This window comes from Megascapheus bottae, chromosome 22 (assembly GCF_031878675.1).
Source record: "Megascapheus bottae isolate mThoBot1 chromosome 22, mThoBot2.hap1, whole genome shotgun sequence".
NCBI classification, from domain to species: Eukaryota; Metazoa; Chordata; class Mammalia; order Rodentia; family Geomyidae; genus Megascapheus; species Megascapheus bottae.
The window spans coordinates 8,385,342-8,411,390 of record NC_143530.1 but is presented as its reverse complement, the minus strand read 5'-3'; the positions used below and the strand labels follow the sequence as shown (position 1 = coordinate 8,411,390).

The window sequence follows — 26,049 nt, the reverse complement described above, 5'->3', positions numbered from 1 at the left end:
ATGGGGCTTGAACTCCACCTGGGCTCTGTCCATGAGCTCTTCAGCTCAAGGCTACCACCCTACCTTAGAGTCAATCCCTACTTCTCTTTCTAGTGGTTAATTGGAAATAAGAATCTCAGGTCCTAGTAAATTAATTAGGAAGCCTACAGAATGGGAGAAGATCTTCACTAACCATACAACGGACAAAGGCCTCATATCTAAAATATATCAACAGCTCAAAAAATTGAATCACTCCAAAACTAATCTCCAAAGAAACAACCATCCCATTAAAAGATGGGCCAAAGACTTAAAGAAAGTCTTCTCTGAAGAAGAAATTAAAATGGCCTATAGACACATGAAGAAAGGCTTGATATCTCTAGCCATAAAAGAAATGAAAATCAAAACAACTCTTAAGATTCCACCTCACTCCAGTTAGAATGGCCAGGATCAAGAAAACTAATAACAGATGCTGGAAGGGATGTGGCCAAGAGGGATCACTACTACACTGCTGGTGGGAGTGCAAACTCATTCAACCACTATGGAAAGCAGTATGGCAGTGCCTCAAAAGGCTAAACATAGAACTCCCCTATGACCCAGCAATTCCACTACTTGGCATTTACCCAACCATCCAGAAACAAGGACATACTAAATCCACGAACACAACGATGTTCATTACAGCACTATTTACCATAGCAAAGATATGGAACCTACCCAGATGACCTTCAGTTGATGAGTGGATCAACAAGATGTGGGATTTATACACAATGGAATTCTATGCTGCTGTCAGAAAGAATGACATTGCCCCATTTGTAAGGAAATGGAAAGACTTAGAAAAAAATCATATTAAGTGAAGTAAGCCAGACTCAAAGGAACATAGGCTCAATGGTTTCCCTCATTTGTCACAATCAGTAGAAACCCTGGACTCTCCTAGCAGAGATTTACAATAGAACAAAATGTAGATTCATAAGGCCATATAAGATGAGGCTAAATGAACAGACCTCCAGAATATAGAAACAGAAGGCACATAATGAATGATTATTGTCCTTAATGTACTATGTTATCTTTCATCTCTTTTGCTGTCCCTTGGTTATCACATTTTGTTACAGTATTTTACCTTGTTATCTGATATATTGTATATGTGTTTATTTGGTTATTTGAAATAGGATAGGGAAGGGAGGAAAACAAGATGAGGGGCTGGGGTGGGGGGAAGGAAATGGGGACCAAGACATGAGAAAGGAAATCAATGTATGTGAAGTAATGCACCCTCTATCTGGTGAATATAATGCAACCCTTCCATTAATTAAAAAAAAAAAAAGAATACTAGGGAGTAAAAAAAAAAAAAAAAGAATCTCAGGTCCTTTTGTTCCCTGGGCTGGCTTTGAACCTTGATCCTCAGATCTCAGCCTCCTGAGTAGCTAGGATTACAGGGGTGACCCACCGTGCCCTGAAACCTGAGTCTTTCATGCTAGAACTGGAGAAGTCCTGCCCAAGCTGGTGCTTCTACATGGCGAGAAAGTCATTTGGGGCCAGGAGTTTGGCCTAGAGGTAGAGTGCTTGCCTAGCATGCACGAAGACCCGAGTTCAATTCCTCGGCACCACATACATAGAAAAGGCCAAAAGTGGTGCTGTGGCTCAAGTGGTAGAGCTCTAGCCTTGAGAAAACCTAAGGACAGTGCTCAGACCCTGAGCTCAAGCCCAGGACTGGCCAAAAAAAAAAGTTATTTGACATTAATAGACTAACTGGCATAACTCAGGACTAGATTCAACATTTGGCTGTTGGTGGGGCGGAGGAGAAGCATCCAGGATGGATCCTGGCCTCCAGTGGGGGTCTCATGTTTCTGGGCTCAGCAAGGAGGAAGTTTCCTGGGGAAAGCACTGGGGCAGACAAGGCAGCTCTGACACAGCACAGCGGGGAAACACGGAACTCCTGAGCTCCCAATAACAGCAGAGCCCCAGAAGCCAGGGCAGCCACCAGGCTCCAGTAAGAGGGCTACGCCCCAAACTCTGGTGTCCCTGGGGAGAACAGGTGGCCAGGGAGCTGCTTAATGGGAACCCCTAGTCTCCCCCAGGTGCTCCACACACGGTGAGGAAGTCTTCTGTACTGCCCAGTCAGAGAGACAAGCAAAAGAAAAAGCCAGATTGACCCCGATCACAAGACCTTGGGAGCAGCCGAAGTGGGAGCGGTGAGGCAGGGCTGGGGCATGGCTGAGAGCACGGGGTATGTGTGGAGTGAGGCGGGAACACAGCTGGCATGGCTTCCTTGCCTGGGGCCCCTTGCCCAGGATGGGCGACGGACCATCTGTGTCTTCTTGTGTCTTCTTTCCCACAGTCGTGCCCAGGAAGGTCACCTGCTCTTGCCCAGCGCGGGGGGTGTGTGTGTGTGTGTGTGTGTGTGTGTGTGTGTGTGTGTGTGTGTGTGTGTGTGTGTGTGTGTGTGTGTGTGTGTGTGTGTGTGTGTGTGTGTGTGTGTGTGTGTGTGTGTGTGTAGAAAGACAGGTCCTGGAGCAGTCATGGCTCTCCCCTCTGCTGTCAGTCCTCCTCTCTGATGTTCTCGGGCCACCCCTTTGGACCACTCTATTCAAAATGGTCTCCCAGGGCCCTTGATTTGTTGCTACTTTGTTTCTTCCAATGCCTTTAACCCTTCAACAGCAATGTTACTGTCTCTATTGCATGCTCTGCTCTTCCCACTAGAACTCCACCGGGGCAGAGCTGTGTCTCCATCGCCAGAGTGCTCAAAAAGAAGTGTTGTAGAAATGAATGAGCTCGAGGGTAGGGTACCTTGAATGGTCAGTGAATTCTGGGCTTGAACACTCTCCTGGGGACCTTAGCTCACCCCTTCTTCCTCCCTGAGCCTCAGTTTCCTTTCAAGGCACTGAGAAGTATGGATAGCTATGCCCCACATCCCCAGCTCTGTTTTCTGATCCTATGACTCAGACTTTTATTTCTTTGGAGGGGAAGTGACAGTTGGAAAGACAGGTCCAGGGAGGTGAGAGGATGAGTCAGCTGACTGATGGCCTGGGGTGGCAGAAGCAGGGGTGGGTGGGGAAGGCCTAGTGTGGAAGGGGGACCAGCGTGACACAGAGGGAGGAGCAGAGAGGCTAAGGGACAGTCAAGACACAGCAGCTGGTTCTAGGGAAGACAAGAGAATGGGAAGAAAGTGGAGGAGGAGGAGGAGGAGGAGGAGGAGGAGGAGGAGGAGGAGGAAAGGAAGGAAGGAAGGAAGGAAGGAAGGAAGGAAGGAAGGAAGGAAGGAAGAGAAGGAAACAATTGGCCAGATTGCAGCCTGTGAGAGGGCAGGGCAGGATGCCCTCAGACCCTTGGTCCTATTCAGAGATTCGTTATCTTTACATCCAGATTCATTCTCCCAAAATGGAAGCATAGAAGACCTGCATGAAGCTCAAAATCAATCAATCAATAAATCCAGTAAAAACAGAGCCATCTTGAGTTGGCGTGTAACTGTGTAATGTCAAATGCTGCCAGGTGCTCCACCACTCCGGTTCCCAGGAGACACGGTGCAGGCAGGGTGCAGGCAGTCAAAGCAGAAGGCGGAGTCGTGATGGCTGGTGAGCATGCAGATGGGGTGGCCCCGGCCAGGACCTCACCCAGCCTCTCCTCTCCTCCAACCTCCTGTTCTCTCAGGTATTCTTTGGCCCTACAAGAGACAGAGGACTCAGTGTCTCCCATCCCTTCCCAGTCCACCCAGCCACTGCCCCATCTCACCCGTCAGCGTCTGCAGCTGGTGTCCGGGCTCAGGTCCACTGTTCAGCCCAATGGCCGGAGGTCTCTGCAGCTTCTGTCCACGCCAGGCCATGGCAAAAAGGGCGCTGGCTGCGAGAAGTTTGCAGAACAAGATGCAGGCCAGAAGGATGGATGTGGGTAGGAAGGAGGATTCTCCTTGCTGGCTCCTTGGAGAGAGAGGAGGGTAGCTGGGGGCCTGGTAATGACTCACACACTACAATCTGTCCTCAGAAGAAATGGAGAGGCGCCAAGAGCTTCTGGGGGCTCCAGAGGCTCCCCTGCCCATTACCATTGCTGGAGTGGGGCTTTGTGAAGCTCTGGGGAGTCTGTAGTCAGTCCTAGGCTTGGATTTGCCACCAACCTCCTAAATGTATCATCTCCTCACTCAGCAGTGCTCTGGGTATATGCTGTGTGTGTGTGTGTGTGTGTGTGTGAATACATGCATGTGCATGTGTGAGTGTGTCAGACATTGTCCAAACAATATTGGAGCTCAGGGCCTGAGCACTCTCCTTGGGTTTTTCTCAAGGCTAGAGCTCTGCCACTTGAGCCACAGCACCATTTCCGGCTTTTTTCTATGTATGTGATATGGAGAAATTGAACCCGGGTCTTTGTGCATGCTAGGCAAGCACTCTGCCATTAGGCCAAACTCCTGACCCCAAGGCTGCTTATTCAGTTGTCTTATAAAAAATAATATTAACACTGGGGGGGGGAGAGTACTTGAACCCAGATCCCCCCACTTGCTATGTAAATGTTTCATCAGTGAATCAAACCAATAGCCCTAGAGCAACTCTCTTAGCTTCTATGAAAGGATTTCCATCTCTTGACACTTAGAGTAAGTGTTCACGGGGGATGGGGTGGGCAAGACCACACCCAGAGCCTTTCCTGCTCCTGGAATTTGCAATACTGGGTCTCACCACCCTATCCCGCCCCACACTACAGGGGCTCCCACCTCCCCACGGCAGGCGGACGGGCGGGAGTCACAGCCCCGTCCCTGTACCTGGAGGTGCTGTGCTCCACTGGGACAGCTTCAAAGCTCTCTGACGCCTCAGGGACCCAGAAGTCTCCAGCATGCTGGGGCTCCAGGGGATCTGTGGAGGACGGAGCGTTGAGAGTACAGGCCGTGGCATGTGGTTCATTTATTAACCTCCGGCACCTCGATTTCCTGACCTATACAGCGATGGCACTGGGAACCCCCGCTTTGACAGCAGGGACGGGCTCAGGGAGAGCCTCTGCTAGTCCCTGGCACTGCACAGCCAGCACAGGCTCTGCGAACCTGCAGCTCCCACCCTGTTTCCTCACAGGTCTGGAAAAAAACAAAGATGGGAGGATCTGAACCAGCCAGAGGTCAGCAGGTGGGGCAGTGGGCACGGGTAACATCGCGGTGTTACTGCTTTCCTGAACCCTGTGGGCCTGGCTGGACCTTAGGCCCTGATCAGGGCTGAATGGGTTTTTTGTTATTGTTAGTTTTTTTTTTTTTTTTGCCAGTCCTGGTCTTGAGCTCAGGGCCTGAGCACTGTCCTTGGACTTTCTCAAGGCCAGAGCTCTACCACTTGAGCCTCAGCACCACTTCTGGCTTTTTTCTATGTATGTGGTACCAAGGAATCGAACCCGGGTCTTCATGCATGCTAGGCGAGCACTCTACCACTAGGCCAGGACCCCAGGGCTGAACCTTTTGCATTCTTATCCTTATGGAGAAGACAGGGCTGGGGTAGGAAAGGGGCCTGCAGTCACCCCAGCCCCCCCACCGTAGACCCTCATGCCTGTCATCTCAGGCCACAGTGGAGATTGGGGTCTGGACACTGACTTGTTTTCCCTGTGACACACTGTGTCCTGCAGACTAGACAGAGTGGTCGCCTCGTGGTGCTGGGGTGGGAAAAGCCTGGAAGGAGGGTCCCAAGTCAGTTCAGAGCCGGAGGCCGGTGGGGATCCTGATTCCCCACTCCACCCCCCTAGGAGAGCCTTGGGGTCACCAGGATAGACCCCCCATCATCTCCCGTCAGTAGAGAGGAGCCCCAGGTCCACTGGGCAGGTGGCTCTCTAGGAGAGGGGCGGCACTAGCAAGCATCCCTTTGAGGGTGTTTTCTTTTGGAGGGGCGCTGACTCCCGCCCTCAGCCGGCGGGATTCGCAGGTGAATGAATCGGACAGCGGAGCAAGAAGACCCAGCGGCTCAGAGGAGCCGGGCCCAGACTGACAGTTTCATGGCAGGTAGAGAAAGACGCCATCCTGCAGGTGCTAATGCCCTGCCACGAGGGGGCCTGGAAGCCAGCGAGGGTTGTCTAGACTGGATTGTGGCAACCTGCACAGCCATCTGTGAACCCCACACGGCAGGTGTTCCCAGGGCCCCTAGGCCCTGGCGAGCGGCCTGCACATGCCAGCTTCCCACTCACCTGCCAGCACCTCCACCAGCACCTTCTGGAGCGTGTCAGCCTCCTGGCCTCGGAGGCTCTGGCACTGGTAGAGGCCGGCGTCTTGGGCTTGCAGGTCGCGCAGGGTGACGGTGAGGTGCCCGGCAAGGGCATCGTCCGTGATGGCCGTGCTCCCGTTCCTCCTCTTCAGGAAAGCCAGCAGCCAGCTGTGTGTGCTGACCACGCGCTGGCACGGGCCCCCCTCACCCAGCTGGCGACACCAGGCCTTGCGTCGCCCCCAGTACTTGGCAGCGTCATATGGGCAGGAGATGTGCAGGGACCGGCCGGCCACACCTTGCAGCACCATGGTGTTGTGGGCCCTGGACAGTGCTGGAAAGGAGACGTTCATTCATTTCACTTGCCACACATCTATTGAGCACCTACTGCATACCGTGAGCCAGACAGACAGAAAATGCCGCCTTTGGGGAGCCCAGGGAGGAAGGAAGCGGCACAGCTCAGATAAGCATCAGCCGCGACCCAAGAAGCGTGAGTTTTGTGTCTGGTTTACTCACTGTGCCACTGACCTCTCTGGGCCTGTTTTCAAAGACACCTGATCCTCAAGCCTCTCTAGTTCCCCCTAGCACACGAGAAGGCGGCATCCCCTCTGCCTCTGAAGAGAGCAGGGGTGGTGGCCCCGGAGCTCTGGGACTGGGCTGGGCCCCTCCCTGCCCTGCCACTTTTGCCAACCTCACTGGCACGGACTCTGCACGCTCCCCTTTCCTGACCTTTAGCTCCCAGCTTCCCTATTTCTGTGGCTTTGTTCCCCTTCAAGAAGGATGCGTCTCAGAGCTATTTTGAGGGAGACATGAGGCTGCTATTTTGGGGCTCTTGGGGGGGGGGGTGGAAGAGATGGGCTTGGAGGCCCATCTGTTGTCAGGGCAGGGACTACATGCAAATCACCAGTCTTCTGCCCTCGCCCACCCCGTCTCTTCTCACTCAAGTGTACCTCATCATTGAAGGAGAGCAAGGGGCGCTCACCTGCCTGTGACGGGGAGAGGCAGTCATGTGCAAGGATTTGGGGTGCTAGTGACTCATTGTCAGTGACAGACTCCTCACCTCCCAGCAACAGTTAAGGTCAGGCTGAGAACCAGTTCCTGCCTGGAATCCCAGCTACTCAGATGGCTGAGATCTGAAGATCGCAGTTCAAAGCCAGCCCCGGGGGCTCATCTCCAGTTAGCCAGCAAGAAGCTGGAAGTGGAGGTATGGCTCACGTGCTAGAATGCCAGCTTTGACTTCCAACAAACGAAAAGGCCAAGGAAGAGCGTGAGGCTCTGAGTTCAAGCTCCGGTATTGGTACCAAAAAATAAATAAAACAAAAAGAGCTACAGTCAGGAAGATCTTCCCGTGTGAGAAGGATGGCTTGAGGGTGCAGCTCGCGGTCCTGGGGTCTCTTCTCCTTCCTTCCCCATCTCTGACACTCTTTGGGATAGGTCTCATGCCCAGGCGGTTCATAATTTTGGTGGCTCTGACCAGTCAATCCGTCCTCATAGATCCTGCCCAACAGCCAGCTAGGGACCTGAGATGCCACCCCCAGCACGCCTTCCCGCCCGCATGACCAGAATCTCAACCTCCGCACACATGGGTGCTGGCCTGCGTGGGCTCTGACCCTGGGGAGGGCAGATGGGGAGGAGAAGGTGCTGAGCAGGGCATCTAGGCATGCCAGGCTTCTGCCATCTTCGCAGCTTTTTTCATGCCCATCCCAGCCCTAGGCTGAAGGACAGAAGAAGAAGGCATGGCAGGGGAGGAAAGGCTCTTACCTGTGATGAAGAGCAGGGCAAGCAGCTGTAAAGCCTCCATGCCACCCATCCGCAGCCGAGGGCAGACACGGAGTGCCTTGTGCAAGATCTGCTCTTTCCTTCGAAGTGCAAAAAAAGACAGGGTCAGGCGCTGCCCACGGGAACTGGACTCCTGGAGATTGAGCAACCGTCAGGACTGGGGTCTGGCCTTATGAGTCAGGGAGGAGGTGACGAGGGCGCCAGTACAGCGGGAACTGCTGCAGCCTGGCCCACAAGGCGATCGCAGACCTCGGAGAAGCCAGCTGCCCGCCTGCCAGCGCCCGAAGCCCAGGGCGGTCCTGCATGGCTGGAGCCAGTCGGCGTCAGACCCTCCTCTGGCTGATTCCAGTCCCAAAGGGCTGAAATGCTCCCCTAGGACACAGGACCTCTCCAGGCTCCTTAGCAGGAACCAAGAGTGTAGGTGGCGTGGAGGCCGACTTCCCGCCACAGATCGCATGCCACACGCCCTCCGGGCCTCCCTTCCCAGGTCTGTACCTGTACCCTGGGTACAACAGTGATGCAGGGGGTTGTGGGAGGATCACTGGCATCCCTAGGCAGGTGGCCAGAGGGCAGGTCAGCTCTGGGCATCGCCCACAGGGGGGCGCTGTTTCCCCATGTCACTGCAGCTCACTGCGAAGCATACATCTGTAGTCCTGGCTATTCCAGAGGCTGAGCTCTGAACATCACAATTCAAAGCCAACCTGGGCAGGAAAGTCTATGAAACTCTTTATCTCCAACTAATAACCAAAAGGTCATAAGTGGAGCTGTGGCTCAAGTGGTAGAGTGCCAGCCTGGAGGAAAAAAAAAATGCTCAGGGACAGCTCCCCGTGTTCAAGGCCCCATACCGGCATGTCAGCCCCACACTCACTCCCAGGGCCTGCTCTGCACAACACCATGCCTCCTTAGTTACCCAGTTCTCTTTCTCACCCCTCTTTTCCATTCTGGGACTGTACTGTAATGCTCACAGCTTCCCTGGGACACTTCAGTTCTGGTTTCCCCTATGGTCTTGAGCTCCAGAATTGCCACAGATTTATTTTGAATTTGCTTTGTTTTGTGATTGCATCTCAACACTCAGTGGCTAAAGCAGAACTGTGAAAACCAAGCAGCAGAGGCCAGGACCACGTTCCCCGTGGATCCAGGGGCTTCCAGACAAGGGAGTTGAGGAGGGAGGGCTGGCCTGACCCCAGGGAAGCTGCTCACCCTGCAGTTATCAGCAGACCCCTACCTTCTGGCACCACAAAGGCGGGGCATAACAGACTCCCCCTTTCTTCTCCTCAATCCCCCTGCCTAGAATGTCAGGGTGGTTTGGTAGTGGTGGGTACCTGGGGACCAAAGCAAAAGGGTTTCGATGTTTGAAGTCACAGCTCCGGAGAGGGGCTTCTGGGCTATTGAGGTCAAAAGGGAAGAATGTAAAGCATCTTATCTGGTTCACTGGGAATCCTTCCTCTTGAGCTGCCCAGCAGAGTCTTCTTCACAAAAGCCCCAGCACTCCTCTAGCTGTACATGGTTTTTGGTTTGGGTTTTTATTTATTTGCCAGTCCTGGGCTTGAGCTCAGGGCCTGAGCACTGTCCTTGGACTTTCTCAAGGCTAGAGCTCTACCACTTGAGCTTCAGCACCACTTCTGGCTTTCTTTTATGTATGTGGTACTGAGGAAAAGAACCCCCATCTTTGTGCATATCAGGCAAGCACTCTACCAATAGGCCAAACTGCCAGCTTTGTTGTTGTTTTTGGTAATGTATAAAGGGGTTACAGTTATATTCCCCAGATAGTAGGTGCATTACTTCTCACACATTGACACCCCTTCTCAAGTTGTACATGGTTTTGATTGCCTTGCACTGGCAGGATTGCTTTCATCACTTAACACACACATATGCACACACCTGCACATACACATTTACACACACGTGCATGCACAAGCATGAGTTTTTGTTTTGTGGTTATTGTTGTTGGTTGTGGGGTTTGAACTCAGGGAGGGCCTGGGTACCATCCCTGAGCTGTTCTGCTCTAGGTTAACTCTCTACTACTTAGAGCCACAGCTCCACTTTGGGTTTTTAGGTGGTTAATTGGAAATAGGAGTCTCACAGCCTGCCTGGGCTGGCTTCAAACTGCAATCCTCAGATCTCAGCCTCCTGAGTAGCTAAGACTACAGGCGAGAGCCACCAGTGCCTGGTAAGCATGAGATTTTTTTTAAGGGAACAGAGCCCCCAGAATCATGATGGCTAAATGTCAACGCTAAGGAGGAGCTACGGTTCGCTCTCTGGTTATCTTTGGGAAATGACAACTCTCTTCCTCAATCTCTCCATCTGTAAGGTCTAGGGAGATTTGAACCATTCATGCATATAGCAGGGTCTGGCATGTTATAAGCACTTCATTCATGGAGCCTTTCATCCTTGAATTACCCTATCCTAAACCCCAGGCCTTGCAGCTGAGATATCCCCCACCCACTGCCTAATCAAAACAGACCTCAGCTCCAGGCACTTTAGTCTGAGAAAAGCCTTTGGGTTTTGACAAATCATGAGGAACCCAACCCCTAAATGGCCCCAGCTGCATCTGGACTAGTGCAGACAGGAGACCCAAGTCAGCAATCACAGTCAGATGCAGGCAAGAACAGAGGTGTTGCTCAAGAGTCATGGTTGACCAGCAGTCAAGGGGGGACAAGGTCAGGATGCAGCCACTGCTCAGCCTCTCAGTCACATCCGGTTGCCAAGGAGAAGGACTTGCGCCTGCGCTGGACTGGGTACAGAGACTCCAAGAGCCAGGAGAAGCCAGGACACCCGCTCACTGCCCGTGCCTGCCTCTCAGTCTTCCCTTCCTCAGGGTGCACAACCTACTGGGGGCATCAGAGATGCCACAGCCACAGGTGACTGGGGCTTACTCATCTTCCTCCTCCTAAAATACCTCATCCTTGGGGCCACCCCACCAAGCCCCCAAACCTCCCAACTTCTCCCCTGCCGCATCTCACCGCACTTCCTGGCTTTGTTGCCACCTGCCTCAGTCCCACTCTGTGGGAAGGGCTGGTATTCTGGCAACTGAGGACAGGTGATGCCGGGGCCAACCGGCAGCAAACCAGGGTTCGCAGATTGGGGTTCCTGAAATAGGGGACAAGGACTAGGAAGAAAAAGAAGAGAGACAGACACACTCGGTCCGGGATGTCCGCCGTCCAGGCAAAGACTGACTAGACTGCCGCGTTTATTTTCCCCTCCCCCTTCTTCCCTCCTCTTCTCCCAGGCAACCTCCAGGTGTTACATTCATATGGTAATTCTCAGGTCATTTACATAGAATAGGGCCAGAAAGCAATAAGACAATATAGCCATCGTCTGATGCAAGTCAAGGTACAGTTTGATTCCACTCTGGCTCCCAACATGTCCCCCGTTTTTTATTTTAAAAGAAACACAAGTGCAATTTTTACTCTTTTCTATACCCCTAATTTATCCTGTCACATTTTCCAAAAATGACTTTGGTCCCTTGGTCCAACGGGGATTTGATGGGCGGAGATTCAACTTCCGTGACTTCTTCAAGCTGACTCAGGGGTGCCGTCTCCACGCTTGACCAGGGACCTTAAGAAGCCTAGCCTGTTTTATCAAGGGGTTGCAAGGATTAGACACCAGGAACAACAATCTACTCCAAACTAGAAATCATACTTGACATTCAACAACTGCACAAACCATCCTTGGCCACAACAGCGCAGCCTACCTAGCACCCGTTTGCAAAGGCTTTTTCTTGATTGTCTGGGGAACTAAATTTCTGCAACCTTAACAATGCTTCAGTTGTCAGATCTAAACAGATTAATAGAGACACAAGCTTCAGATCCACAAACTTTTCCTGAATTTGTGGCTGGTGTCAAAAATAAAAAAATTCGCTCAATTAGGACTTTAAACTACCCACTATCACAGAAGATTGACAAGTTCCTGCCCAGTTATGAAAGGCACGGGCATTAGTAAGGCATGCTTACAAACTATTCTATGACCTCCCGGCTCTGATTAATTTGAATGGCCAAGCACAAGTGACTCTAAGATCTGACACCAACTCTGCCATCCAAGCAGAGGCTTTCCTGTCCCGGTAGTGTCTCTCCACACAGGGATAAACATGCCATTGGCATTTCACTTTGTTGGTTGCTGGATTTGAACTCAGGGTCTGGGCGCTGTCTCTCAGCTCTCCAGCTCAAGGCTAGCACCCTGCCACTGTGAGTCCCGAGCTTGGTGCTTGAGTGCTTCCCCCCAGCTTTTCAGCTCAGAGCTATCACTCTGCCACTTCGAGCTCCAAAGCAACTCTGTCCCAGCATCCTGCTGGCAGATTAGACACCACAGTCTCACAGGGACTTTGCTTTGCCCGGGCAGGCTCAAAACTGTGGCTTTCAGATCAATGAGTCTACAAAAGGCCACTTTACTCCAATTAGAAGCAACAAGGTGGTCAATACAGAAATAGTCTCTAAGCATGATCTTACCTGGAACTTGGTGAGGGCCAAACTTACATCTGAATGAGGATCTGCTGTCCTTCTCCATGGGCCTTCTGGAGATTGCTATAAAGTAACTTACAAGAGTAAGCTGAAATAGCAATTAAGCAATTACTTTGGTAGTCCTGATTTTCCTTTTTTCTCTTTCTTTAAACATTTAAGACAATTTCACTTTCAAATATTGTTTAGAAACCCATTTCCAATGTTCTTAAAACTTTTGCTGATACTGGCTTAAACAATCAACACCTTAGCCTTTATTTGCAATTGAAAAACCTTTAAGGGCACAAAGAACTCCTTCTGCCTTCAGGCCCCCTAGGGCTCAAGTCACTCCTCTTGCCTTTTAGAAAAGGGCCTTTTTTTTTTTTTTTTTTTTTTTTTTTTTTTTTGCAGTTTAGATTACTGTCTTAAACTCCAACAACAATTTAAACTCAAATAACAGTTTTTCCCTAATGCAAGAACTATAGACATCAGTGCACCAAAAGTCTAGGTCTGGACTTAGTTTCCTCTTTTTTTTTTTTTTTTTTTTTTTTTCACCCAATAGCATGGAGATAAACCTTTAAACATTCCTTTAAAATACTAATCACATTATCCACATTTTACCATCAGATTTGCAAGAAAAGACAGACAGGCAAAATTTCTGACGTTAATGAACAATTTCACATTTAAATCTCTAATACATGTTTCCAAACTTTAACTTAAAGTAATAAATTCCAAATTCCCTAACATCTCTGTGCTAAACAGGATACAATGTTTACAATGTAAACAGTTGTATGCCTTGCAATAAAATGCAGATTTCAGGATCTAGAAAAATATTTACCAGTTTTTCTTTAAGACAATGCAATAATCCTTTGAGACATAGGAAACATTCAAACCTACTAATTTTCTTGAAGTTTAGACTTAGATTTACCCAATTGCTTTTGTGTTTCAAATGAGCTCAACCATTGTTTTATACAGCATGCTGACAATTTAACCTTGAACATGTTCACTCACACCCATTCGTACACACATTCATACTCAAAGATCTTAAAGCGCGCAAAATTAATATCGGCCGTTCATTTTCCGGAAATTTTAGTACCATGAGGGTTTTTTTGTTGTTGTTGTTTTTTGTTGTTTTTGTTGTTGTTGTTTTTGCAAAGCTTATTCTTGGAGGTGACAACCAGGTTTTTTGTTGTTGTTGTTGTTGTTTTTGTTTTTAAACAAAGCTTTCTAACAAGGCAACTTAGCTGAAATTTATTCTTCCAGAGTTTGTTTCTGATATCAGACATATTACTTTTTGCAGATGAAAGTTGGGTGGGAGTCTTAAACCTAGGAGAACTAAGACAAGTCTGTGTCCTGTCACCAAGTGTCTCTAGACTGTCACTTCAGCAGGTTGTAGGAAAAAGGAAACTGAACGAAGCCTGCAGCTGCTTTGTCTGGCCTCTGCTCACCTCAGCTGCAGCGGATTGGGAGGGGCCATACCAGGCCCAGAAATGTTCAAATAAATAACAAGGATGTGTGCTTGAGTACGCACAGAAAAACCATAAGGATCCATACTTAGAAATGGTACCAATTTTAAAGACAAAACTGGACAAGGAAAAATATGTAACACGAACAAGACAAACGGAGACTTTTAAATAATCAGACATTGACATATAACAAGAAAATTGGACTCAATCAGATACACTTAACACAAAAAACATGAGCTCAAATGAATGTTTTCACCAAACAGTTATTTTTAGATTTAGACATGTCTTGCTGGTGGGACTCTCAGGTATGCCTTGATATTGACAAGAAACTCAGAAGGGGAAGGGGGGTCAAGGCGTCCCTTGACCACCCAGGCCTCTATTTTAGGCCCACAGTGCACCCCTTTTTTTTTTTTTTTTTTTTTTTTTTTTTAAATAAAATAGAATAAAAAAAATAAAACAAAACACAGACATACAGGGGGTCGGCCGACTTCTACTTACCTCTGGAGGCCTTTGCTTTTCACCTGGGCATCTTTTATAAAAAAGGTTATTAAGAAGAGGGATGGTAAAGACAAAATAATGTCACATATTAAATTGTGTAGAGTCAATGAATATGTTAAAAGGTCCCTACATAATAGTAAAAGGAGGAGAAACACAGCTCATATGAATGTGTGGAACAAGTGGATCAGTAGCAGTCCCAATAGACATGCACAAATAACTCAGGTCCTTTCCACGTCGCAGGATGCACCACTGGAGGGTTGGGGGTGTAGGCCCAGTGAGTCGCTGCTTGGATGGCCACTGTCACTCTCCACGATCCGAACGCAGCGTTCAGGCAGCCAGCGGGCGTCATTTTCTCCTTGTGAAAAAACACATACATGCCCTCGACCCCAGGTTAGAACAGGATCGGGTCCATGCCAAGCACCAGTTAGGGGATCCTTCCACTTTACTAAGGCAAAAGCACGCTGCTCTCTTTTTTCCCAGAATCGCTGAGCAGCAGATAAATTATTTGAATCCAAATTCAAAAAATTTAAAACAAATAAAGCATGATTAAGTATATTCACAGGGGTAGCGGGATACGACTCCCCTTTCTGTATTTTAGCAATTTGATGTTTTAATAATCCATTAGCTCTCTCCACGATGCCTTGGCCTTGAGGATTGTAAGGAATGCCTGTAATATGAGTGATATTATAGGAACGGCAGAAGGATTGAAATGCTCGGCTTGCATAGCCAGGGCCATTATCTGTTTTTATTTGCGAGGGAATCCCCATCACAGCAAAGCATCGAATGCAGTGAGAGATACAATGTTTAGTGGCTTCCCCAGCAAGGGGGGTGGCCAAGATAAAATTAGAATAAGTATCTACAGTAACATGAACATATTTTAATCGGCCAAATGATGGAACATGCGTGACATCCATCTGCCAAATGTGATTAGAAAGCAGTCCTCGTGGGTTTATACCTAAATGGGGGGCTGGTGAAAAAGGGACACAGTTGGGGCAAGTCTTGACTATTTGCCTCGCTGCTTCCCTAGATAATTTGAACTGTCGGCGCAAGGCTCGACTGTTTTGATGGTGGATGGCATGTGACTGCTTAGCAAGTTCAACCTGAGTTAAGTAAACTCTGGTGGCAGAGTCAGTGACCGCATTGCCTTCACTTAAAGGGCCAGGAAGATTAGTGTGAGCTCGAACAAAGCCAAAAAAACAGGGGTGGTTGCGAGAACAAAGCAAAGTTTGTATTTGGCGAAATTGGGTCTGAATATTGGAGTTAGTAGTTCCAATAAAGGGAACAGTTTCTATGACTTGAAGAGCACGGATTACATATTGACTGTCTGAGTATAAGTTAAAGGGCTCGTCTTGTAACAGGACGAGTGCCTGTAAAACAGCCTCTAACTCCACCTCTTGGGCGGAGGAAAAACCTGTAACCCAAGATTGAGTTTTCCCATTAATGGTCAGAGCAGCCGTTCCATTTGAGGATCCATCTGTAAATACCAAAGCGGCAGAGGATAAAGGCGAGGCCTGTACTATGGAAGGAAATAGAAACGTATGACACGCAGCAAATTGGAGAAGTTTGTTAGACGGGTAGTGATGCAAAATTTTTCCCGTATAATTGGCCCAAGCAATGGCCCAAGGATCGCAATGGGCGAATAGCCAATCTTGTTGTTGTAAATTATATGGGACACAGATAAAATGAGGTTCCTGACCTAAATATTTACGGGAATCCACTCGGCACATGTGTATCAGATTAGCTACCAATTCGTAGTAGGGGGTCAGCACTTTGCCGGGTGTTGATGGTAGATAAAGCCATAAAAGTGGGCCATCCTGCCACAATACAGCAGTTGGGGAGTGAGAAGTAGCTAAAATGTAAACTCCCCAGGGTTTAGAATAGTCACAATAGGTCATTTGTTGCTGGGAAATTGCCTTTTCTACAATTTGGATGGCCCTCCTGGCGTCAGGATTTAATTCGCGCAAGGATGTAGGGTTGGTATCTCCTTTTAAGAGATCAAAGAGGGGTTTTAACTCTCCTGTGGAGAGCTTTAGATAAGGCCGAAGCCAATTTATATCTCCTAAGAATTGCTGAAAATCATGAAGAGTTCTTAAGTGTGAAGTTTTTAATTGTATTTTTTGGCTTTTAAAATAGTGTGGGCCTAATATATGGCCTAGATATGTAAAAGGCGGGTGTTCCTGAACCTTTTCAGCTGCTATTACAAGGCCAAAGAGGCTCAGATCCTGCTTTAGTTGTCCAAAGGCTTGTCGTACGACGATAGGGTCAGAACAAGCCAACAAGATGTCATCCATATAATGAACAATATAAACAGAAGAAAATTTTTCACGAGTGGAAGAAATGGCTCTAGCCACAAAACTTTGACATAAAGTTGGGCTATTTGCCATGCCCTGTGGGAGCACAAGCCAGTGATATCGCTTCATGGGTTCTTTAAAATTAACAGAGGGGACACTGAAGGCAAAGCGCTTACAGTCTTGAGGCGCCAGGGGTATAGTATAGAAACAATCCTTCAAATCTATAATAATCTTATAAGTATCCTTTGGGATTGCCATGGGTGAAGGCAAGCCAGGCTGTAGGGCCCCCATCAGTTCCATTGTGGCATTTATTTTTCTCAAATCCTGTAACAGCCTCCATTTACCTGACTTTTTCTTTATAACAAAAATTGGAGAATTCCATGGAGAGTTAGAAGGGGCCACATGCCCCAAGTCCAGCTGCTCCTGTACTAGCTGCTGTACTGCAATGATCTTTTCTAGTGAAAGAGGCCACTGTTCAACCCATACCGGTCGTTCAGAGAGCCAATTTATGGGATCAGCATGTGGGGGAGGGCAAACGACAGCTCCCGTCAAGGGATACCCCAATCCTTGTCTCGTAGGGTGAGACTGGGGTTGGAGTGGCTCTAGCTCCCCCTGTGCTGCTCGGCCTAGTCCCCTAAAGGGGAGGAGGCCTTGATCAAGTAACTGCTTAGTGACCGCAGCACTAGGACTAAACATATACACTCCCATTTTTTCCATGATATCACGACCCCATAAATTAATTGGCAGATGATCCAAGACAAATGGCTGAAAATGACCAGAGTGCCCTTCCTCATCTCTCCAAACAAGGATCGCACTGCTCTGCTGTGGGTCAGTTGCTTGCCCAACCCCCTGTAGGGAAGTCATAGAGGTTGTCAGGGGCCATTGGGCTGGCCAATGTTTTTTAGATATCACAGACACATCTGCTCCAGTGTCTAATATTCCTTTAAAGGGCTTTTCTTGTATAAATATAGTCATCTCAGGCCTCTCTTGTTTTATGCTTTGTACCCAATAGATATCAGAAGATCTAAATCCTCTCTGTCCACATGGGGAATTAGTAGTCTCCCCGGGAGGTAAAGGCACAAGTATTAATTGTGCTAATTTTTGACCGGCTGGGATCGATACCACGTGTTTCGGGGCAGAGGCCATAACTTTGATTTCTCCAGTAAAATCCTGGTCAATTTTGCCAGGTGTAATCTGTATCCCTTTAAGGGCTGAGCTACTTCGCCCTAACAGCAATCCAGCCACTCCCGGGGGAAGGGGGCCGAAGACCCCCGTGGGGAGAGCTTGTGTCCCCATCTCTGGGGTCAATACTGAGCAGGTGGAGGAACAGAGGTCCAATCCTGCACTTCCTGGGGTGGCACGGAGGAGGCCGGAGACTGATCTTGGGGGGTTGTTAGAAGATGCACTTGTGGCCGAGAAGAGGGAGGGACTGCCCCATGGTTTTGCGGGGCCAGGGGCTGGCCCCTCCTCCAGTTTCCCGAAAGCGGGCGGCCATTGCGATCTGTTCTTGACCTGCAATCTTTAGCCCAGTGCTTCCCTTTACCACAGCGTGGACATGTGCCAGGTGATTTTTCTCTCTTTTGCCTGGCCTGGCGTGGGCATTGCGTCATCCAATGTCCTATTTGTCCACAAGAGAAGCAACGCCCTGGGGGTCTAGCAGCCCGAGAATGCCGCTGACCTCTATATTTTAGAGACTCAGTAACAGTCTTTCCTTGAGGAGCGGCGGCTAAAGTAAGGCCTTGTACATGGGAGGGTCCAATATCAGCACACAGTGAAATAAAGTCCGTGATTCCTCCCTTATTCCTATGGGGTCTGATAGCTGCCTGACAGGCGGCGTTGGCATTTTCATAGGCTATGTGTCTAACTATAATCTCCCTTGCATTCTCATCTTGTACTAGGCGGTCTGCAGTCTCCATTAATCGAGACAAAAATTCTAGATAAGGCTCATTTGGTCCCTGTTTAACTTCTACTAGATTTTTTGTACGATTGGAATTGCGTAACTTTTTCCAAGCCTCTCTCGCCGCAGCATTTATTTGTAAATAGGCCTCCTTTGCATAACCCAATTGATCTTTGGTGTTTTTATAGGTTCCCTCTCCTAACAACTGATCAACAGTGTAAGGCAGGTTCTTAGACCTATTTGTTTCAATTTTAGCCCGACACTGTGCAGTGAACTCTGTCTCCCATAATAAGTACTCTCCCGCACTAAGGCATGCTCTGGCAAGCCGCTTCCAGTCATTTGGGCATGCAATACCAGCACACGCGGCCTCCAATATTACTTGAGTAAAAGGGGCAGTTGGCCCATATTGGGAGCAGGCATTTTTTAAATCCTGTAATAGTTTAACAGGAACAGGTTGATGGTTTACTTGTTCATCATAATCAACTAAACTAGGGAAGCATCGAGGCCCTGAAATACCTTCCCTCTCTCTAGCAGCCTGAGTCAGGTTTAATTGCGATGCACTGTGCCTGGTTGTAGTGCCTGTTAAAAGGGACTTGTTGCTAGGGCCTTTAGGCTTGCCTAAAGGTTGAGAAAGGGATTGAGGCCGTAAGGCTGCAGCCGGAGGCGGTGGGTGTGAGGGGTAAGGTTTAGAATCAGACACCATAGTGGCCTGAAGGTCATATTTCTTTCCTACTTCTGGGGGGGCTCTCTGCTCTGTCCCCATTTTCGATAGAAAATGTAGGATTTCTTCTAACTTCTTCTCCATCGTAGCCATTCGGCCCTCCATTGACTCATCATAACTTTCCTCCTTGATATTCAAACCTGAATTCTGATACTCAATATCTACTGGTTGTTGTTCCCTTTTCAAGATCTCACTCTCTTGGGCTGCGGCATATGGCTCAGCCTCAGGTTTTTCAGAAGGGTCCTTTAACTCATAAAGTTCCCTTAATTCAAGATTAAGTTCAGCATTTTCATGTAGAGGATCTATGTATTCACTTACTAAACTCCATACAGTAGCAGCCTCTATTGGGGTCTTCTCGGGGCCATATACATCATAATAATCTAGAATTCTTTTTCCTATCCGCTGCCAGGCTTTTTGGAATTCCTCCTCTATAGACCTCGGGCATGCCTCCTCGACAAACTGTAGGAAGCTCTGAAGCACCCCTTTTTCCACCCGCGTTCCGTGGGCTTCAAATAGGCCTGTTAAGATCGGTAGAAATAACCCATGGCTATTAGCTTGACCCATAATTTTTACTCCTGACTATACTCTCTTAATAGTCCTACGATGTGTTACTCACCACAGGGAGGGGTCCTTCACCTTCGTCCCAGATTTTCAGGGTCCCTGTTCGGGCGCCAGATGCCGGGGCCAACCGGCAGCAAACCAGGGTTCGCAGATTGGGGTTCCTGAAATAGGGGACAAGGACTAGGAAGAAAAAGAAGAGAGACAGACACACTCGGTCCGGGATGTCCGCCGTCCAGGCAAAGACTGACTAGACTGCCGCGTTTATTTTCCCCTCCCCCTTCTTCCCTCCTCTTCTCCCAGGCAACCTCCAGGTGTTACATTCATATGGTAATTCTCAGGTCATTTACATAGAATAGGGCCAGAAAGCAATAAGACAATATAGCCATCGTCTGATGCAAGTCAAGGTACAGTTTGATTCCACTCTGGCTCCCAACAAGGTGACAAAACCCTCCACAAACCAGCTGCCCGAGCAGGAGGCGGGAAGTTCTGGGTCCTCTGAGACTAAGTGATTCCCTATCAGGAGGAGGCGGGGAGGGGCTGTGCCACACACATCTGCAGCCCTGCGAGGTCCACTGCCTGGGTTTGTGTCCTGCCGGCCAGGTCGGGTCACCTTTGAGGTCACCATGGAGATGGACTCAGGAGGGAACAGAACAGCACTCCCATTCAGCCTGGAGAAGCCTGGCTCAGCCCTGGGGAGTTGTAGGGGGGCTGTGGGAAAGCAAGCTCGCTTGCCCCATCCTGCCTGGCAATCCCACGTCCCATGTCTCACATCTGCCCCACTGGCAAGGACAAGTGCAAGAGTTCAGGGGACCCCTGGGCAGTGGGCACTGCCTATCTCAGTGTTCTTCCTGGCAGGCCAGCAAGGCTGAAGAGCAGGGTTCTCCAGACAACATCCGAGTCCTAAGCATCAATAGAGGAACTTACACAATCCACTGGGATTGCACGGCCCCCATCAGGAAGGAAGCCAGCGTCACAGAGGAAAGGGTTGAGCTTACACAGAGTCCCAGCACCCAGGTCCCAGACCTCACAGAGGGCAGAGGGCAGAGGGCAGAGGGTACAGGGCAGAGCTGCAGCCCTCAGGGTAGATAAGGGCGTCCTCTGTCATCTCTCCCCCTTCCTCAGGACAACATGGCCCCTGATAGCGATTGGCCATCTTAGCCCCACACCACTTGCTAGTAGGATAGCTTTGCACCTAGTGAGCATTTAGTAACTGCTCACTGCCCAGGGAATTCTGCCTCCCTATCTGCCACCTCCTCCAGGGTGGCAGCTAAGGAGGGCTGGTGCCTGCCTCTGGCAATGCTGGTGTATTCCACGGATGGAAGAGGTTCCGGCCTGGGCCTCTGGGCAGGGTGAATGTTGGCATAGATGGAATCCTTAAAGCCCAGTGAGTGCACATGGATGACTGAAGCATAGCAGATGGTCCCTGCGTCCTCATCAGAGACAACCTGGGAATCAAACAGAGACACAGAGGGACACTGTCGATTAGCGCTGGAGTGGTCACTAGCTTCTGGGTTCCTAGAGCTGGGTGGAGGGAGGACATGAAGGACAGGGTATTGGTTGTGCAGAGCCCCTGAGAACGGCTGGTTGGACACCCCTGCTTTTGCCCTCGCCCCTCACCAAGCCTCCTGCTCTACATCAAGGAGCGCACTCTACATGTGGAACCAGCTTCCACCCACAATCACTGAAGCAAAGTGCTTAGGGGCAGAGCCTAAGAAGTGTGTGTGTGTGTGTGTGTGTGTGGCCTCACATGGGTAAGGCAAATGTTCTATTCCCAAGCTACAACCCCAAGCCTTGAGTTTTGAGAACAGGGCTTTGCTACATGGCCCAGGATGGCACAGAACTCTTGATCTTCCTACCTTTACCTCTCAGTTGCCAGGAGCACACGCGTGCATTAGCTAGCCTACGGAGAAATCATCTTAGCAAGCTCTAAACAAGTAACTTGCATGCACACTCACTTTTGAGTAGCCCTGTAGTTTCTAGAACTGGCTTCCCCATTACACAGGGAGGGAGAGGTGGGGGGATGCGGGGGTTGGATCAGCTGACTAGATCCAGCCAATCCCGTAGCTCTATGCAGTCAGGCGGCTCAGCTCTTCATGTGACACAGAGCTGCCCAAGGGGAAACTCCCAGGCCTGAACCCCTGCTGAGGGGCTTGGGGAGCCCTGTTGTCCACCAGAGAGATTGGACTGTGGGAGCCAAGCCACAAGCTGGCTTGTGACCTAAGACATAGTAAAAGCTGTCTCCCACTGGAGTGAAGGTGGAGAGTTGGTCTCTGTGTCTCTCTCTCTGTGTCAGGCTTGAATTAGGAAATCTAGAAAAACGTGCCTAGGCCCCAAGGTGGCAGAGGCATGAGTAATCATGAGTGTGAGTCAAGGGTTGGTATAAATGGAAACGGTGAGTGTGTGCCAGCTGGGAAGTTTGAAAGAACAGCATCCCGCAGAGGGGCGGGGCAGGTCCTCTGCACTGCACCCACTCACCATGGGCTCCGCCTTCTGCGCTGAAGTGTCATCACAGGTGTGGTGGGACTCATTCTCACCTGTGCAGAAAACAGCCGTGGTGAGCGAGGGAGCACCCTTCCTTCCTCCCACCAAGATGGAGGAGGAGGGCAGCAGGGAGAAGCCACCCCAGAGCACTGAGTGCCAAGAAGCTGGATTCCTGTGGCTAATTTCATAAAACAGGTAAATTTAATGATTAGTTCAGATCACTACCAATTCCCAATTTTACCAACAAGTTTAGTTGGTAGTTATATTGATTATCCTTTTCATCAACTAACAGCTATATTGACTACAGTTTTTATCAAAGAAAGCTATACATACTAATGTCTTTCAAAGGTTTTAAACAAGGAAGCTCAAGGCAAAACACAATCTTCAATACAAGCACACCCTTTTACACACATGTACCTGTACACACACACACACACACAATGCGAGGACCAAGAGCCAGTGGCTCACACCTGTAATCCTAGCTGCTAAGGAGGCTGAGATCTGAGGATCATTCAAAGCCAGCCAAGGCTGGAGATTAAGACTCTTAATCTCCAGTAAACTGCCAAAAAAAAAAAAAGCCAGAAGTGAAGCTGTGGCTCAAGTGGTAGTTGTAAGTAAAAAAGCTTAGGATGGGGCCGGGAGTTTGGCCTAGTGGTTAAAGTGCTTGCCTAGCATGCATGAAGACCCGGGTTCAATTCCTTGGTACCACATACATAGAAAAAAGCCGGAAGTGGTGCTGAGGCTCAAGTGGTAGAGCTCTAGCCTTGAGAAAGTCCAAGGACAGTGCTCAGGCTCTGAGCTCAAGCCCAGGACTGGCAAAAAAAAAAAAAAAAAAAAAAAAAAAAAGCTTAGGAGCTGTGTCCAAGCCCTGAGTTCAAGCCCCAGGACTGGCCCAAAAAAAGGGGGAAAAAGGGGGAAATGTGCAGCATCTTGGCCTTTTGCTGTTCTGTTTCATATAAAAATACCATGGTAAGCCATTCAAGTGATATTACCCAGTGTGTGTCAACAAAATTCTGTAATCCTCCAAGGTCAGCCTGGCTTAGAGATACGGATGGTGCATGGTTTCTCTCATGTGCGGAAGTTAGATCTAAGGTACACCAGGATATAATAAATTATACAGGACTCTAGGCCCCCACACACAGTGAGACCAAAGGAGAATAGACTTCGGGGAGGAACACAAAAAGTACAATGACTATGTGTCTCTGATCATCTAAAATATTAATCAAATTGAACTCCAAGCAATGGAAACAAGAGAGTTTTTTTCCTTTGTTACTCTTTTTCTTTTCTTTTTGCCTTGTTTGTTGATTGATCTGTCTTTGGAACAGGCAGTGGGCACAGAAATGGAGGGACAAAGGGTGACCAAATGCAACAGTGGCACTCGCTAGATGCCATGTTGAAAATGAATTTTACAACTTGTGAGTAGGGATGAGAGGGGAAAAACTGGGAGAAAGCAAGAGAAGGCGGTAACGTTTCCCAAGATAAAATGTACTCTTTATGTGACTTAGGTAATGGTAACCCCTCTGTATATCACCTCTATGATATAATAAAAATATAATAATAATAAATATATAATAATAATAATAGTATTTTTTGGCCAGTCCTGGAGCTTTGAACCACAATCCTCAGATCACAGAGTCCCGGGTAGCTAGGATTGTAGGCATGAGCACGTGATGGTCTGCTTGGGGGGGGGGGGGTTAAGGAGCCTCACCTTTTCTGGCTCTTTCTTGCCTCTTCCTGAGGTACAGGGCCACAAGGACAGCAAGCCCCAGCAGCAGCAGGCCAGTCACCACCACAGCAGCGGTGATGAACTTCCAGTTGGAAGAAGGAGGGCTTTGGAACAAGAGCAGCCAGGTGAGGCAGCAGAGCCAGCCCCCGCCCCATCCCCCCCACCACCCGAGATGGTGTCTGGGAGTCCGGGGGGGGGGGGGGAAGGTGTCAGAGGAGAGGGGAAGCGAACTGCTTCTCCTACACCAGGTCAGGCCCCCATGGCCGGGCAGATAGTGGCTCTGGGCCAGAGGTGGCCATGCCCACCAAGGCATATCTTGCCAATGTCTGGAGACATTTCTGGCTGCCACATCTATGCTGTCATTAAGTGCTACTGGGACCTAGTGAGCGAAGGCTCTGGAAGCCCTCAGCTGTCCTGAGCTCACAGAGCAGCCGCCTCCACACAGCAGTGGTGTCCACCATGACACAGTAATGGAAGCCGGGGACACCGATTCCATTTTGCAGATGAGGAAGTTGAGGCCCAGGGAGAGCCAGCCAGAGTGACTGCCTGACCTTCACCCTTGTCCCCTGCGAGCTGGACACCTGGCACGGGTGACTGGGGGGTAAAAGGACGCAAAGGACCTTAAGGGGGCTGGCGGTACCTCTCGAGGCCAGGGCTGCTGGCAGAGGCTGGGGCTGTGGTGGTCTGGGTCCTACGGAGAGTGGCCGTAGTGGTGGAAGCTGTTGGGTAAAGCAACGAGCAGCATCTGTGTCCCCCACACTCCAGACCTCCACTCCCTCCCAGCGCCCAGCCGCGGGAGGAAGGCCACACGTTCCAGTGGGAATGCTGGTCTAACGGGGGCCATCTTGGCCACACAGTAGATAAATTGGATTTAACTGGCACCGTCTTCTCTTTGTGGAAGAAGGGGAGCCACCCCACAGGTCCTGGGCATGCTTACTTCCTAGAGGCAGAGGCAGGGACTCGAATGATAGGTCACTGGACCTGTTAGTCCTAGGCCTTGAACTTGGGAGACTCTAAAAGTTTCCTGTGGCCCTGCCCCTGACCTGACTCAAATCAGATCAGACACCATTACACCAGGCCTCACGTGCTATGTCCGTCTCCTCAGGTCAACACGGCGTCCCACTTCAGCTCTCCATTGGATTTTGTTTTTCTGCTCGCTCTTCTTTTTCTGCTCTCATGGCTCGGCTTTCTAACAGTATTAAGTGAGTCTGCCTGCAGATGCCTGCTTTCTGTAAAGACTCTCAGTTTCACCTCTCAAAATGTGGCTTCTCTGTATCTCACTGACTGGATTCACCTTACAACAGTGTGGCCCTGGACAGCACCTACACACAAGGGAGGTGCTGTGCTGAGTGATGGTGGCCCCCGACAGGCAGGTGGCCCTGTGCACATGTCCCTTGAATATTCCTGTTGGTCTTTTGTTTTCTGCCTGAGACTGGTGCCCTACCACTTGAGCCAGGCTTCACTTCTGAATTTTGGTAGTTAATTATAGATGAGAATCTCACGGGCAACGATGCCAAGGAGTTTAGCTAGAGGAGATGAACAGCGCCTGGTGAGCACTCATCAGAGACTCGGAAGAGAGCTTGGAGCTGGCAGCTCAGGCAGGTTCGCCTGGCTACTCAGGAGGCGGAGAGCTGAGGGTCACAGCTCGAAGCCAGCCTGGAAAAGTCTGTAATTCTTACCTCCAGTTAATCACAGAAAAACCCAGAACTGCCAATATGGCTCAAGTGGTAGAGCACTACCTTGAGCAAAAAGGAGCTCAGGGACAGGCCCAGACCAGAGTTCAAGCCCCAGGACAGAAGGAGGAGGAGAAGGAGGAGGAGGAGAGGAGGAGGAGGAGGAGGAGGAGGAGGAGGAGGAAGAGAAGGGGGGAGGAGGAGGAGAAGGAGGGGGAGGAAGAAGAGGAGGAGGACGAGGAGGTGGAGGAGGACGAGGAGGAGGAGGAGGAGGAGGAGGAGGAGGAGGAGGAGGAGGAAGAGGAGGAGGAGGATGAAGAGGAAGACGAGGAGGAAGAGGAGGAGAAGGAAGACGAGGAGGAGGAGGAGAAGGAAGACGAGGAGGAGGACGAGGAGGAGGAGGA

The 26,049-nt window shown here is 49.7% G+C and overlaps 2 protein-coding genes across 2 annotated transcripts in view; both read right to left on the bottom strand.

Moving 5' to 3' along the window:
• Window positions 1-3,502: 3,502 nt before the first annotated feature.
• Trem2 (triggering receptor expressed on myeloid cells 2) lies at window positions 3,503-6,446 on the bottom strand. Its single transcript, XM_090355309.1, has 3 exons — window positions 6,106-6,446; window positions 4,715-4,805; window positions 3,503-3,884 (listed from the first exon to the last, which is right to left on the bottom strand). The coding sequence occupies exons 1-3, from the start codon at window positions 6,428-6,430 to the stop codon at window positions 3,650-3,652; spliced, it is 651 nt and encodes a 216-aa protein (XP_090211435.1). The 5' UTR covers window positions 6,431-6,446; the 3' UTR covers window positions 3,503-3,649.
• A 14,318-nt stretch (window positions 6,447-20,764) lies between these two features.
• LOC150047706 (uncharacterized) overlaps window positions 20,765-26,049 on the bottom strand; it is a 5,732-nt gene continuing 447 nt past the window's right edge. Inside the window, exons 2-5 of the mRNA XM_090355220.1 lie at window positions 24,613-24,663; window positions 23,955-24,076; window positions 22,241-22,299; window positions 20,765-21,210 (exon numbers count right to left, since the gene is read on the bottom strand). Coding sequence (XP_090211346.1) covers window positions 20,980-21,210; window positions 22,241-22,299; window positions 23,955-24,076; window positions 24,613-24,663 — 463 coding nt within the window. The 3' untranslated portion in view covers window positions 20,765-20,979. The remainder of the gene's footprint in view (window positions 21,211-22,240; window positions 22,300-23,954; window positions 24,077-24,612; window positions 24,664-26,049) is intronic.